Below are 14,691 nucleotides of genomic sequence, written 5' to 3' on the forward strand. Positions count from 1 at the left end.
AAACCGAATTAAGGAATGGTTGCAATTTCTATTATACTTTTGTATATACTTGTTGAAATAGAAAACGAAAGCGCCTGATTTTTCCACTCCGGATTTAATTTCAAGACCAGTGGAGGATATGGAACTTTTTCTTGGGAGGAAAAATTAATTTTAAAAAATCTGTCTGAGAATATCTTACCGTTTTTCCTTTAAGAAGGTCAATATTACTTAAGATCCATCGGACTTAACATTGAACTCTTTATCACCGAATACGGGCAATCCTTAAAGGGAACCCTGAGTATTATGAGAAGCGATTTCTCTCAAATAACGACAATCCATCGACGAGAGGTGAATAAAAAAGTCAAAAGGCAAGTGAGAACTTGCAGAGGACAACTCAAATAAACCCTAGAACTTTCTAATCTGTTTATTTAAGATATGATTCTGTGAACATCACAACTGCGTGATGCAGATAGCTTCTCTCTAAGAGTGTTCCTTCAGGGAGTGACTATTTCATTCCATACTACCATTAGAGAAATTTTAAAATATGATGAATAAAGTATTTTAGAGCAAGATCCTGAGACGAATGTTCGGGCTCAAAAGGAACGTGAATGGGGAATGGCGGAAACGTCATAACAAGGAAGTACATAATTTACACGGTTTACCAAACATTGTTAGGGTCATCAAGTCTAGGAGGCTCAGTTGGGCAGGTAATGTAGCCAGGATGAAGGAAAGAAAGCCTTCAAGGTCTTAACTGGTATATATATTTATAAAGTGAATGAAAATACAGTCTAGTGGTTAGAGCATTGGATTCATGATTGCGTGGTACCGGGTTCAATTCCCGGCCAGTGCTTCTCCAATTTTCGGCGTTCACCCAGCGTCGTCAGGCAAACTGGGGAGTCATGTGAATAAAAGACGTGACCGCCACTAGATCTATAAAACTCTTGATACGCCGGTTAGCGATTGGGTGACCACGTGTTCTTCTCTAGGTTGTATGTACTTTCGCCAATCGCTAACAGATGGCGTGGAGCGGCTCAAACCCACAAATCGGACGGTAACGCCAAGTGGTTCAGTTTCGTTTGGAAATGAAAATACATAATTCTATTTTGAGAACAAAGTGTTCGTGGTGGAGTTACCATTGGAACAACAGAAAGTAATACCATATTTTCTGCCTTAAAATATATTCAATTAGAGTTGTGTGCCAGATTTGATGTTTTTAAACGTGGATCCGAATTATATTGGGTATATCCAATGAATTATCAGTTCCACCGTCGGAAGAAGTCAACATTGAAAACACGATCAGAGAAAGAGCACTTTCATATATCAAATGGGCAAAGGACCTTAAAAATGTTACTGTTTATTTTTAAATTTGAACCAATGATTTATTCTAAGAACCAATGATAGTCTGCGAGATAGTATGTAATCTATTTTTAGTACTCTACAATCTACATAAAAATACAATAAGAATCATTTTTAGTTACCCCCATATTTGATTCAATTTCCTTTAACTAACACGGTGGAATTTCCCATTAGGGTGACTCGATAATGTACAGCATTAATTGACCTTTCCTTTCGATAGAAGCTAAGTACGATACATATCTTGTCTTTGCTATATATGTGCTACGAAAAAATACACCAGGTTTATGAATATAAATATAGAATGAATTATATCATCACAGTCGGCAGGTAATAGTCACTTTAATTCTTTATTTCCCTCACCATAATAATAATGTCCTTCAAGATGTTTAATTCTTGACATATATGGGACTCTGAAAGATTATTCAATGCTATATACTGTAGTAAATAAATAACCTATCAAAAGGTAATTATGACATAAACCGCATCTCTTTAATACTGTAATTTTCGATCGAACAATTCATATTTACTTGTTCATTATGAGTATCTAAAGAAACTGAATCGAATAGGTGCCACAAACGGACTACAGAACTCTCAGTGTCTGAGCTTATGATGATGAAATTTATTTATTCTGTTAATGTTTATCCTTAAATACCCACTCGTTTCTGACCTAAGTTATGAATTCATTGCCCACAGGGATCAACCTGTCACTCTGCAATTAATTTTCAATAGTAATTTGGTGCACAAATTAACGGATGATATCTTTTGGTACACTATAAGCTTGAGCTCCTACCCCATATGGATGGAAATTTTCTCTTTTACAATCATATTTATACACAAAATGAATTTAACTCTCAATGAATATGGTTCTTTTGAAGCATTCAGCAATAGCACATTGTGTTAGCAGCAGTTACAAAGTATGAATATTTGCATGTGATTCATAGACTTCTGTTCTATATACAGAACTACTGTTAATAAATTTATTATTTATGTTCTTCAGGGCTTATGTTATCTGCAATAGTAACTGTCGCAATTAAGAGAAGGCAATTATAAATTAATAACGTAATATTTTAACTCAGTAGATTTAGAGCTTAATATCCTATAACATCCTATGAAATCCTCTCAAATATCCTATTGACAAGATTGACCCAATAAAAAGATGAAAGTATTGGAGATTATAAGCGCGGATTCGAAATCGATCAACTGTCGACCAAATGTTTACCATTTGACAAATACTCGAAAAGAAGTGGGAATACAATACCCCGGTACCAACTTTATTCTAAAATACGCTATAATGAAAATCAAAGATAGCAGCCATGACCTAGAGTGTAACGGTATTCACCAGGTTATGGCATATACTGATGAATAAATTTAATAGGGGGTGATAAAAGAACAATATAAAGAAATGCAGAGATCTTATTAAACGCTTGCAGGGACATGGGTTTAGAAGTAAATGCAAAGAAAACTAAATACATGGAAGTGCTTCGGGACCGTAATACAGCAAACTATATATGCGTTAAAATATTAAATAATACTTTTGATAAAGTGGATACTTTCAAATTTCTAGGACCAGTATTAACAGATGAAAATCATATTCACGATGAAATTAAATGTCGACAAAAGCAGAGAATTCGTGTTACTATTCGCTTCTGAATCTCTTGTCGTCGCGAATTTTGTCGAGGAATTTTAAGCTTAAAATATATAAAATGATAACCATGCCTGTTGTCCGGTATGGTTGCGAAACATGGTCGCTTACACTGAGAGAATAACATAGACTGAAAGTGTTTCAGAACAAGATCCTGAGACGAATATTCGGACACAAGAAAAACGGGAACGGAGAATGGCGGAAACCCCATAACGAGCAACTACATAATTTATATGGTTTTAGGCAACATTGTTAAGATCATCAAGTTTTGGGGGCTTAGGTGGGCATTTCATGTAGCTAGAATGGAAGAAAGCAGAAACGTTTTCAGTCTTGTTTGAGCCTTTATTTTGTCGAGTACCAGCCTGATGAAACAAGTGAGGTGATATCACTGATTATTATTTGCTGTAGTAAGAGTGAGCCGTATTTCGAGAGTTATTTGTGTGACACTACATTATTTGTATTTTAAACAGTTTTTTAAGTATAAAACACATCTTTATAACAAAGAAAAATTTAGTTTGTTTTTAGTAAGTAAGAAATAAAGCAAAAGAATTCATTTTATATTTGACAACAGTGTAAACTACTTTACTTTTAATTTCCTTAAATTTTTACCTCAACCTAACATTCCGTTAACAATTTAATTCAGGAGATAACTTTGCAGGGGATCAAGAAAAGGAGAAGAAAATGGAAAGATAGAGAAAAAGAAAGGAGCAAAGTACGATTTGCATTTGTTCAGAGATATGTGAGAATACTTAGAATAATAATTTATGATAATTTCTACTTCTTAGTTTAATAAGAAAGTTAATTAAATTTCTCTTGAGATATCAGCCATCGTTTGTGACAAAATATCAATTCAAGTTATAGATTACATCTGAACATTCTTTAATTAAAAGCTAAATCCCAAATTACATTTTTGAAATGTTACGAAAATACCTATACAACTTTAAATAACGGCCAATTTTAGGTGCTTTTGCATTTAATGTATATTTCGCTAATATATAAAAAAGATTTGATTAAGGGACAGCTTAAGACTACCAATAAATGAAAGTATCATATACCGCTTCTCTCACACAAAATGTAAGACGAGAAAATATACATTCTAATCACTGTAACTCTTTCAATCAGAAGCAAAAAGAAGGTTTTGAATAAAATGATAAAAGTTTGGGATTATAAAGTAATAATACGTCTACGTTAAAAGTATCATACATTTATGTACTGCTCTCATCGGACTATTGACATCTACAAAATATACAACTTGTGATAATTAATCTGCTTGAAATATACATCGGCTTCATAATATAACCGAGAAATAGTCAGAATAATATATGAATAATCGAAGTTTGTATTCTGTAACAAAGTAATGGAGATATTTCTTTAATTGTCCAGCAGGTATCAATGACATAAAAATGAGTGACATATCGCTAAATATTCCTCTAGAAACTTTTGTCTCGGCTGGGACAAAATATACATGGAACAGGGTTGCAGTGCTATAATACTTGCTAAATGATATGGGATGCACTATAACAACATGTAAGAATTGCAAGTTAAGTTTACCTACCTCTGTAAAGCTGTGCAAGAAATGTGAATGTAAGATAATGAAAAAATATGATGACAAGATAATACAAAACTATGTGAATGGAAAGAATGCAAAAAATGTGAATGTTAGTCAATGTTAAAAAGTGAATGTAAAGCAATGCAAAAACATGAAAATGTTAGCCAATGCAAAAATATGAATGTAAAGATCACAGAGAAACGGCATTGTGTGAATAAACACAAAGTCTGTATATTGAAACGCGCAAGAGTAACTCATTCGTGTTTGAGTTCAATTACGAACAAGATAATGTCAACAAAATCTCTATAAGTGTATGTAGAGCAGGAGAAACAATTACAATTAGAGCAAACACATTGCAATTATTAACCACAAGCAAGAGGAAATGAACTAATTGTTGCGAACACTCATTAGAGTGATGCAATTATATTATACAACGTAATTATATTACTGTCAGTAATGGGAATGTAGCACATACCAAACTGAAGAAAAACTGCAGTGAGTTGTGTTGGCTATAAGTGCAAGCACACATAAACCTAATTGAAAACTAGACCTAATGAGTACAGCGAGCCTGGTGGACATCGTGTTCGTGGGTTTTCTCGGAGATCTCCAATTTCTTCCCACTTTCTCATTTTACCATTTTTCCATCATCATTCACTTGCCTTGATCATCGTCCCCTTTACCCTAAGGGGCATAATCGTGGGACGTTAAACTCTAAGACTTCATTTTATTTTCTACTAAGCCTTAGTTTAAGTGAGATCCATTAGTGAATTGGAAAATTGACAAATCAAAATTTATACTATATTAAGGATTTGTTGTATAAGATATTAAACTTTTAAGAGTCAATATTTTGTATCAACACACTTCAAAATATAAAATTTATTTAAAGAACTATCTCTATTTAAGTTGTTTTAGTGTACAAAATGATAACACACATTGTTGCTCATTTTTCAATTAATTCGTTTTCCAAATCTTGACTAATTCCCCTCTCGGAGCTTAACAGGTACAGATATGTAAATAAATAATGCAAAGTAAAAAAAATATTTTGAACCCTTTTCTATATTAGGACATTGGAAGAGAAAGAGCGAATCCTGTAATCGGCGTGTTGGGAAATCAAGTCGAAAGCTTTTCAAATTCCATAAGATATAAACGGCGAATCTTTGTTTATATAGAAATCGTGGGAATTACTAAGGATGAAGCAGGGCAAAACGCGATATTTATGTTTTATCCAGATCTGTCTGATGCTAGGAGAAAAATAAAAGAAAAACGTTTCGAGTTCGCCCTTTCTTTTCCAAGGTCCTGATATTGTATATGCACCTTAGATATTGCATTGTTTTGTTTACAACTTTTGTAATTCTGCATGATATTCTTGTGATCTAAACATAATTTGTGGTATGAATAACATGTTATTTATACTTTTCATATTTAATCAAATTCTAACATTTCTATTAAATTGCTTAATTTATCGGTTTTATGATACATTTTCTGTATAATATTAATACAGGAGGCGATGGAGGAGGACATGGAAAGGGGAAAGGGAGTGAGAAAGGAAAAGACAAGGGTCAAGGTATGTGGTACGTTCATTCAATAAGTTAAGTCTTAACAATAATTAAAAATATTTAATAAATATTATTTTACAAATTAAAATCAAGAAAATTGCTTTGTCTTACATTCAGCAAGGTTGCTTGTATAATATCATGAAAGTAGTTACAGTAAGTGATATTCGGGAATCTAAAAGGCCATTTTCTTATCACCCATGACATTAGAGCAGGATTTGCGACTAAAGTTCAGACTTTCTGTTTTGGGCAAATCAATGTATGCAACGAGTAAAGGTTTAAACTATAACTTTCAAACTAATTTTCTCAAACACAAGTTTACATAAATTTCTGAAAAAAAAATTCATTTGGCAGAAGTAATTGAAAACAATGTAAATATTTAAAAATAAAATAAAAGATAAATAATATTATTTTCTTTAAACAATAAAGGGATGATTTATTGTTTTACAAACTAACGCTAAACCATTTTTAGAAAAAGGACGAATAATTTTAAAACTTTCGAAATGGAAAAATTAGACATTTTAATCAAAATTAGAATAAAACTAACAAAGTAAACATTTAGGAAAAGATAAAACAAAGCTAATTTTATAAAAGAATTACCTGATTTATAACCAAAACTTTAACAATTTAAAATGTTTTAAAAATATATACAAAATCTTCAAATTAAAATATATAAATACATTTTAAACACGATTGCAAACATTTGAGTGAATATATCTTACACATTAATTGAAACATTTCTTTATTTTGTAGCATTGGAATTCATTATTTAAGAAAAATTTGGAAACAATTTCATACTAGAAAATAAAGCAAATTATCTGTTCAAAAGATTTCCAAAGAAAAATAAAATAATATTTTAACTAAAGACCACAACGGCCTTTAGAGCAGAAACTAACTTTTCAAATTACTAAAAAAACCGAAAAATTAAACTAAAAGGTTATAAACAACTTATGTAAGAATTTAAACCAGTCCTTTTAAAATGTATTTTCAACATGATTAAAATATATATGTCAAATTAAGATTTGCAAAAAATATTTGTAGAACTTTCAAGAAATAAGGAAAAATATAATAAAAGAGTTGCAAGATTTTTAAAAACTAATTCCAAGTTCGTATTTTTAAAATTATGTAAAATTGATTGAAGCTACTTGCAGAGCAAGATAATACCTTCCTCGTAAAATTAATAGCGTGTAACAGTTTTGCTAACCATCAGTTTTGCTACATCAGATAGTGTCTGATGAAGCCAAAGTGGTAAACCATGTAAGTCTCTATGACTGTTAAACTGTCTAATTGGGAAATCTAAGTCTCTAACGGACACATTTGTATAATGGAAAATTATGTAAACAGCAAACAGAAAACCTGTTTTAAAATATTTTATTTTGTTTAAGTTTTTGAGAGTTTCAAATTGAAATTTTATCCAGATCTACCACAAAGAATCCGTTAGTTTTCACTAAAGACTTATAAATGTGTTTCGTGAGTATCGTCATAAGATTCAATGTCTCAAAATGTTCATTTGCATTAAACTGGTTCAACAATTACTAGTTGCGCTGTGGCTCAGTGGTAGAGCGTTCACCTCTGGTGCTTGGGGTCCATGGTTCGATCCCAGCTCGCACCGTGTGGACTTTGTGGTGGACAAACACAGTGCTCTTGGGTTTTCTTGGGGTTCTCCCGTTTCCTGCCACATTCTTCATTCCACAATTTCATCCATTTCTCATAATCACCGTCTCTTTTAGTCTAACCGGCATAAGCGTGGGACGTAAAACTCAAAGATTTCATTTCATTTTTTTCATTTTGTTGCAATCCAAATTACAAATGTTGGTGCTAGCGGATGTAACAGACAATAATTTAAACTATGAATATATCTTGAAACTCTGAGGTTCAAAGTGTAAAAATGTCATATATTAGTCGATTTCACTGATTGCATATGCGTCTTAGGCATTTAAACTTTTAATTTATCTCCAAAATTTGAAGTTAAGTAGAGAATAATGAATGACTAGAACGAAAGAAAGATATCTTTTTACCAACGCTCTTAAGCAATTTTTGTGACTAAAATTGAAAATGTTAACAGGACAAATTTCCTTTCATTCTAGTTTTGAATATTTTACCCAGGTAATGATACATGTTAAATCACGCAAATTTACAAAAAAATATAGGGCCAATTCTATTTAAGATAATTTAAAATATTGATGATGATCAGATGTACACCTCCCGAATTAAAAGATCGTATTCTATATATATACGTGTATATTACGAAGAAAGGTCATCTTTTTGTCCATAGACTTTCTTATGCTAAGGTAAAATATATTTGATGAGGTGAAATCAACTAATTTTGAATTTCTTCAGGAGACTGACAAGAACAATTCAAATTTAGAAGTTTGTGTCTCAAAGTCCCAGAGAATATTATCTTACTTTAGTTCTTGGTAAACTTCAAAACTTTGTGATTGAATCAAATATGCTCTTCCCGAAACTTGAGAAGGATGTTGAAGGTACGCATGTTTAATTAGTGAATGCTATATCCGATATCCATTCATTTGAGAATATGTTCAATTAAAAAATACCCTGATTTAGTTTGGGGCACGACATTAAGGTTCGCACTAAATGCTAACCAACAGAGAATAGAGGCTGTTTTTTTTATACTTTTTTAAACTTTAGAGGCGGTCCTTGGTATCCCTAGCAACAATTAGAGACGACAAGCATCACGATAATTGTGTTGTATTCAAGAGTGTTAGACCCGCACTTAATTCTGATGCTGATATATCGTAATGGGCGCTCATTAACGATGATAAGTTTTGTTAATAATCTAAAATCCAGAAAAAAAATCTTCGTGGTTAAGCGGTTAGCGTACGCATCCTTGGAGTGGGAGACCCGGGTTCCTTTCCAGGCGGAGTTCATGAGGTTCAGATATACATTAGTCACTAGGTCCCGTCCCATATAGCTTTTACACTCAAAATCAAGTCAACTCAAAATATAGGATACATATTACGTACATTTATACTTTTTACAATAATTTAACGATAAAACTAGAAAAAGTAGGACATTAGATGTGGACTGGTATATCGCCGCGTTTCTCTTGTAATCAACAATAAGCTGTATCTTAAGGGCCAGTACTGGTGACCACCGGTCTCATGGTTCCAAGATTATTATACTATGTAAACACATATGCACGAAATGCACTTTCAATGTTCTCCCTCGATTTTTGTTCTGCTATAGTAACCTTGATCAGATATTTAGCAAGTTGAATACGTTCACTCCGCAGCCAACTGGAAATATCCTTCTGTTTGACTTTAACTTGCTAGCGAATCAAGTTTTTCCGTTCTTTTCAACGATTGTATAGCCTTGTAAGGTAATATAACCTTTCGCCAGTTCCAGCAATGCTTTTCAAATCACACGAACTTACCACAGCCCAGTAGATTCCAATCCAATTCAAAAGTCCCACGCTAAACCGGCAGCACTTGATAATGTTTGTTGCTGCCTACGTCTATCGTTCTATGGCAACATCCTTCCACATCGTACTACTGCAAACACGTCTAGATACTTTCTTTCTTTCCCGTATAATATAGAATGTTTCAGATCTGCATTTATTTTCAGACCAGCATCTTATTCCAGTAAATTTCTCCCATCCACTAGAATCGGAAACAATTGCCCACATTCACGATGGTCAATCTTCTCTAAGAGCCTTTCAATAATTCTTCAAGCAGCTGACAGGGCCGCTGTGGCTCAGTGGTAGAGCGTTCACTTTTGGCACTTGGGGTCCCGGGTTCGATCCCAGCCCCCACCAAGTGAATTTTCTGGTGGACAAACACCGTGTACGTGGGCTTCCTGCGGTTCTTCCGTTTCCTCCCACCTCCTTCATTCCACCATTTCATTCATTACTCATTGTCACTGTTTCCTTTAGATAACCGGCATAAGCGTGTATTTCTTTTCATTTTTACCTCCGATATGTTCGTTCATGCAATATGGGACTTCCTCTCATTTTGTTAGAAGTCTACCGTATATTTCAGATTCACGACTAATGTAAAACGTTTGCTTCCACAGACACGGTCTGAAGTGTTATTTCCTGGTTGATCCGTCCAAAATATTGGACACACTGTCTTTTACGTAATAGCGTATCACGCACTTACTGGACCTTATAGCTATGAATTCTTTCGAATCCAGAGGTACCTGTAGGCCATCATTTCACACAAACAAGCATCCCCTTTCTCTGTAGTGCTCTCTAAGTAATATAGAACTTCTTCTATTTCCGGTTAATGCACAACATACGTTAGCGAATCAAAGTCTGACGACGACAATCTTCTTATAAAGACATCCATTTGGAAGTCGTGGGTCCCAAGGTATGGTCCGACTTCCAGCACCTAAAAATAGGAAAAACGTCGAGAGAATGATAGGTGGTCTTCGCTGATGGGAAAGGAGTTACCAGAAGCTCTTTGATGGTCAAGTTACCTTTCTGTTAAGATTAATTCCAGATCATCCTCAATGGACAAACTGAATAGGACTGTTTCACATGTGTTGTGAACCACGTAGCCTTTTTCCCCCGGGTCAAAAGGCACGAAATAGTTTCCCATTTTGGAGAATAACCGAAGCCTCACCTCCGTTCGTAAGGTCATACGCGTGTTCCACCTAGACGAGAGTACGCGTTCACAAATGAAAATTCAAAGATTAGTAGTCATTTGGAGATCTGGTCGAAGCCTCAATTCGCTCTTCGTTGTGCCACATCTGTCTTCTAAGTCATGAATAGTACAGTAGTAGGGAGCATGGCATGATGGGAGTAATTTACTTCGTCGCACTTCCTGTGTACATGTAGTCTGGTGATAATATGGAAATCTCTTCTTCATCCTCAGCACAGGATTTAGACCAGTAAAGCGAAGTGGGATAATGAGAACGAAAAAAACTTGTACTATATCAACTTTGAAAATTCTCATTTTTGAAGTTCTTGTCAATCCAAAATTAATAATTTTAAGAGAAATACGTCAACGTCCCTAGGCATTATTAAGTAGATTTAACATTATTACTTACTCATATAACCTTCTAATATAAGCCTCATTAAAGATTGTTAAATCTGTGGACCTCGAAACTTTGAATCTTTCGCACATGTGTTTCCAGGATTGAAATTATTGTTTCAATCGAAGTTTGAAAGGTATATACATTGGTCCCGTAATACTATACCTAACTTAAATTCAGGAATTAAAAGAAAGTACAATAATGGCCTTACGCACTTCTCCCGAAATGTTTGCTTAAAGCCAAATAACGCTTGTTAAAGTCAAGAGTCCTACAATAACACTGAATGTAATCATGTCACGTAACTTTCTTCTTACAATTCGAGCCTAATTAAGTTGCGTGTATAGAATCTGAGTATCAAACATCATGTTTGAAAAGTTTGGTTTGCACAGTTCTTTTTAAATTTTCAAATTTTAAATTTTTGGCGTTTTATACCCGTAAAAGAGAACAAGATGGACCAGTCAAATCTAAATCTATTAGTGTCCTAGATACCGTTTTCAATTTTTTAGAAAATTTTCAAATTTAAGGATGATAGTATGTAGCCTCACAAAATTTAGGAGGAAAGCAACAATGTGCTCAAGCTTATGAAAGGAATTGGACCTCTGCTTCAGTCCATAAAATCGTATCCATAAACGATTGTGGGTATAGTTTAAAGCATACTTTACACTAGTATGAAAACGCAACGTTTCGTGTCATATACAATACAAGAGAACTAATTCATTAATCTTTATCAATTAGTTTTAATTAATATATCTTTATTAATTAGTTTTTTAACTGAGTGTATGGCTTTATAATTGAAGAAATTTTATTTTTAGGAGGAGGCAGTTCTAGTGTTGCTAATGTCAGCGCAACAGCCGAAGGTATGGCTCATTCACAGTGAAAATACTTGATTTCAAATGTAGTTCTTAAACTTGAAACTCGTTTTATTTATTCTTATTTAAGGACTCTAAATCCATACGACGTTCTACTAGTACTCGTTCTAACTTATAGGATACTTTTGTTACAAGTGCATTCAGTTAATTCTCAAACAAAATAACTACAACACACGCGGACAGATGGGGAATGAAAGACTTAGTGACTTGCAACGAACGGATAATTACGGCTTTGCAAATAGATTCGTGGGTTAAATGAGTGTTCCAATAGAGGTTGTTTGTTCAGAAATATGTTACTTTTTTGTTAACTTCGGAACCTACGTAATAATTTCCCAAACGTTATATAGATTATTTACAGTCCTCAAAATTCTATATAAGCTATGCGTATTCGTTATCATATGCCCAAAAAGGACGTGAAAAAGAAATTGAGATAATGAATTTTCTGTTCTTCCGAAGCATTCTGCAGCGAGCGAGTTACAGTACAGCTCGTAATTTTACTCGCCAAACCTGTGTCAATCAGTTCACCGAGGCACTCTTAAACTTGTAAGCGTTGCAACTCTCCTTTATAGGGAGATACCATCGGTCTGCCCAACGAAAACAATTTTTGTATTTAAATTTTCAAATGTCAATGTGTTGTACTAATTTTGGTTATTCAGCTCTGTGAGATCTAGGTTCGTGTTCTGTAGTTATATTAGGAGTGCTTCTTTTTCTTAGCGGCTGGTCAATATTGAATATTCGCCAAATGGTCACACAGCATGAAAAATCCGTCGTTATTCTCTGTAATATACGCTGAGTAATTGGACAAATGTGACATGTTAAATGACATGAGTGATACACCCTCCGTCATTTCCTTGTTAGATCCCTTGCTATTCGACTCTGATATATATTATTTCTTTCCTGTTTTAGTTTCGGGTATATATATAAAATGCTTATTCAGTCTTGTTTTTTATTTAGATAAAAAGAAAAGATTAGAAGATGAAGGGAAAAGAAAATCGTATATTTACTGACCTAAAACTGTGCCTCTTTAAAAGTTAAAGTCCGAATTTAGTTAATAAACAGAACATTCCGTAGTGAGGTTTCTATTCTTTTTGCTTAGTGTAGAGAACCGAAAATCACGCCTACCTCCATGCAATATTCTGTAGGTAGGGTCGAAATAATGTTGCACAGCAACTTTATCCTTCAGCTTTTAATATAAAAAAATCTTATATAAACTATTTTACGATGTTTCATAGGAATTTTCTGTAACTCTTTAGTCAGCCTAAAATGCTGTCTGTGTAGGATATGATCAATCCATTCAGACATACAATATTAAATTGGGTAGAAGGGATCTCTGTCTTTGCCCACAGCGGCAACAGACAGGTAAGTTATACCATGTAGCTCATAGTAAATGCGAGATAATATTCCACAGCTTATAAAAGTACCGGTAGTAGATATCAAAGCATATATCTGTAGCCTGTGGTGGTCTCTGTAGTATATTATGCAGATGAATGGTTATCACTGGAACTGATAACGTCTTAGTCCCGTCGTCTGCTTTTATACCCTTCCTTTTGGAGGGGGCCTGTGGAGGGGTCTTAAGATTTCTTCGTGGCTTTTCGTGTCCTCTTAGTTTCTTCTTTAAAGTATATCTTTCTTCTGCCATCTATCACTCGGTTTGTTTGTTATCGTGAGAATAGGCGTTTTTGGTTGAAACATGTGTCTTATCCTTAGGATAATTCAACGGTTAGGTTTAAAATAACATATTGCAAACACTAAACGTGCTTTCACCTTCCCTTACATTTATTAAAGAAAATATATTTTAATTTTTGTACTAGTAATAAAGACATCCATCGTCCCTGTTGAAATATACTGCTGAACAAATAAAACACCGTCAATAATAATAGTAATTTTATTTTCATTGATGTACTTGAAACAAGCAAATTAAATAGAATATCTTATGTAAGTGCGGCTCTATATAAATTTTATCTGGTACGAAGACATGAAACGCATTGATTATCAAATTCAATGCTTTAAAACTAAAATTAGAAACCTTGACAGGTAATTGCTAAAACCGATTGCTAAGTAACATCAATTTTACCATTTTCACTGTATGAAAAACTCATATTCTAAAATGACTGGTATAAATCTACCTTTAATATAATTTAATTGGATGATAATTTTGATTGTTTTTGTTTAAAATTTCTCACTGAATGAAAAAAATTTTCTTTTTTTTTTACAAATATTTTTATTTCTAGTATTTCCTTAAACCTTTAGTTCTCTAAATACAAAGTTCAATATTTTTCTAAATATACAGTTCAATATTTCTCTGATAGAATCATTTTTCTATAATTTTAGTACGCATATATGATCATTTCTATTTTTCTATTTTCTTAAACGAACGTCTTTCAGCAGAAAGTAATTTTAGTAATCATATCATTTTTTCATTTACCTATTGTGCTGCTTAGAAAAATTGAACAAATGAAACATCTGAAAGGTAAAAAAGAAAATAAATACTTTATGTAAATAAAGAATTCTAATTTTAATTTTATACAAACATATCCTATTCCGTCGACTACCATATTTTTGCTAACGACAGTTATTTTTCCTATGTAAATTAATATTTGAATAATTTTGAGACTTAGAGGTGTACAATTCAGTCACTGGGTGTAAGAAACAAATATAATTAATTTATTAGCAGAATGAGGTTGGTACTTTCATTGTCGAACTCAAACACTGGAATTGGAGAAAATCTTTAGTTTCTATTTATGAAGT

General features: G+C 33.3%; 1 protein-coding gene across 1 annotated transcript in view; it reads left to right on the forward strand.

Moving 5' to 3' along the window:
• LOC145683623 (uncharacterized) overlaps window positions 1-14,691 on the forward strand; it is a gene marked incomplete at its 3' end in the record, with an annotated part of 551,164 nt that overhangs the window by 303,277 nt on the left and 233,196 nt on the right. Inside the window, 2 exon segments of the mRNA XM_081754960.1 lie at window positions 6,028-6,090; window positions 11,887-11,931. Coding sequence (XP_081611086.1) covers window positions 6,028-6,090; window positions 11,887-11,931 — 108 coding nt within the window.

The sequence above is a fragment of the Thermobia domestica genome, chromosome 4 (assembly GCF_964235325.1).
Source record: "Thermobia domestica chromosome 4, izTheDome1.hap1.1, whole genome shotgun sequence".
Classification (NCBI taxonomy): Eukaryota; Metazoa; Arthropoda; class Insecta; order Zygentoma; family Lepismatidae; genus Thermobia; species Thermobia domestica.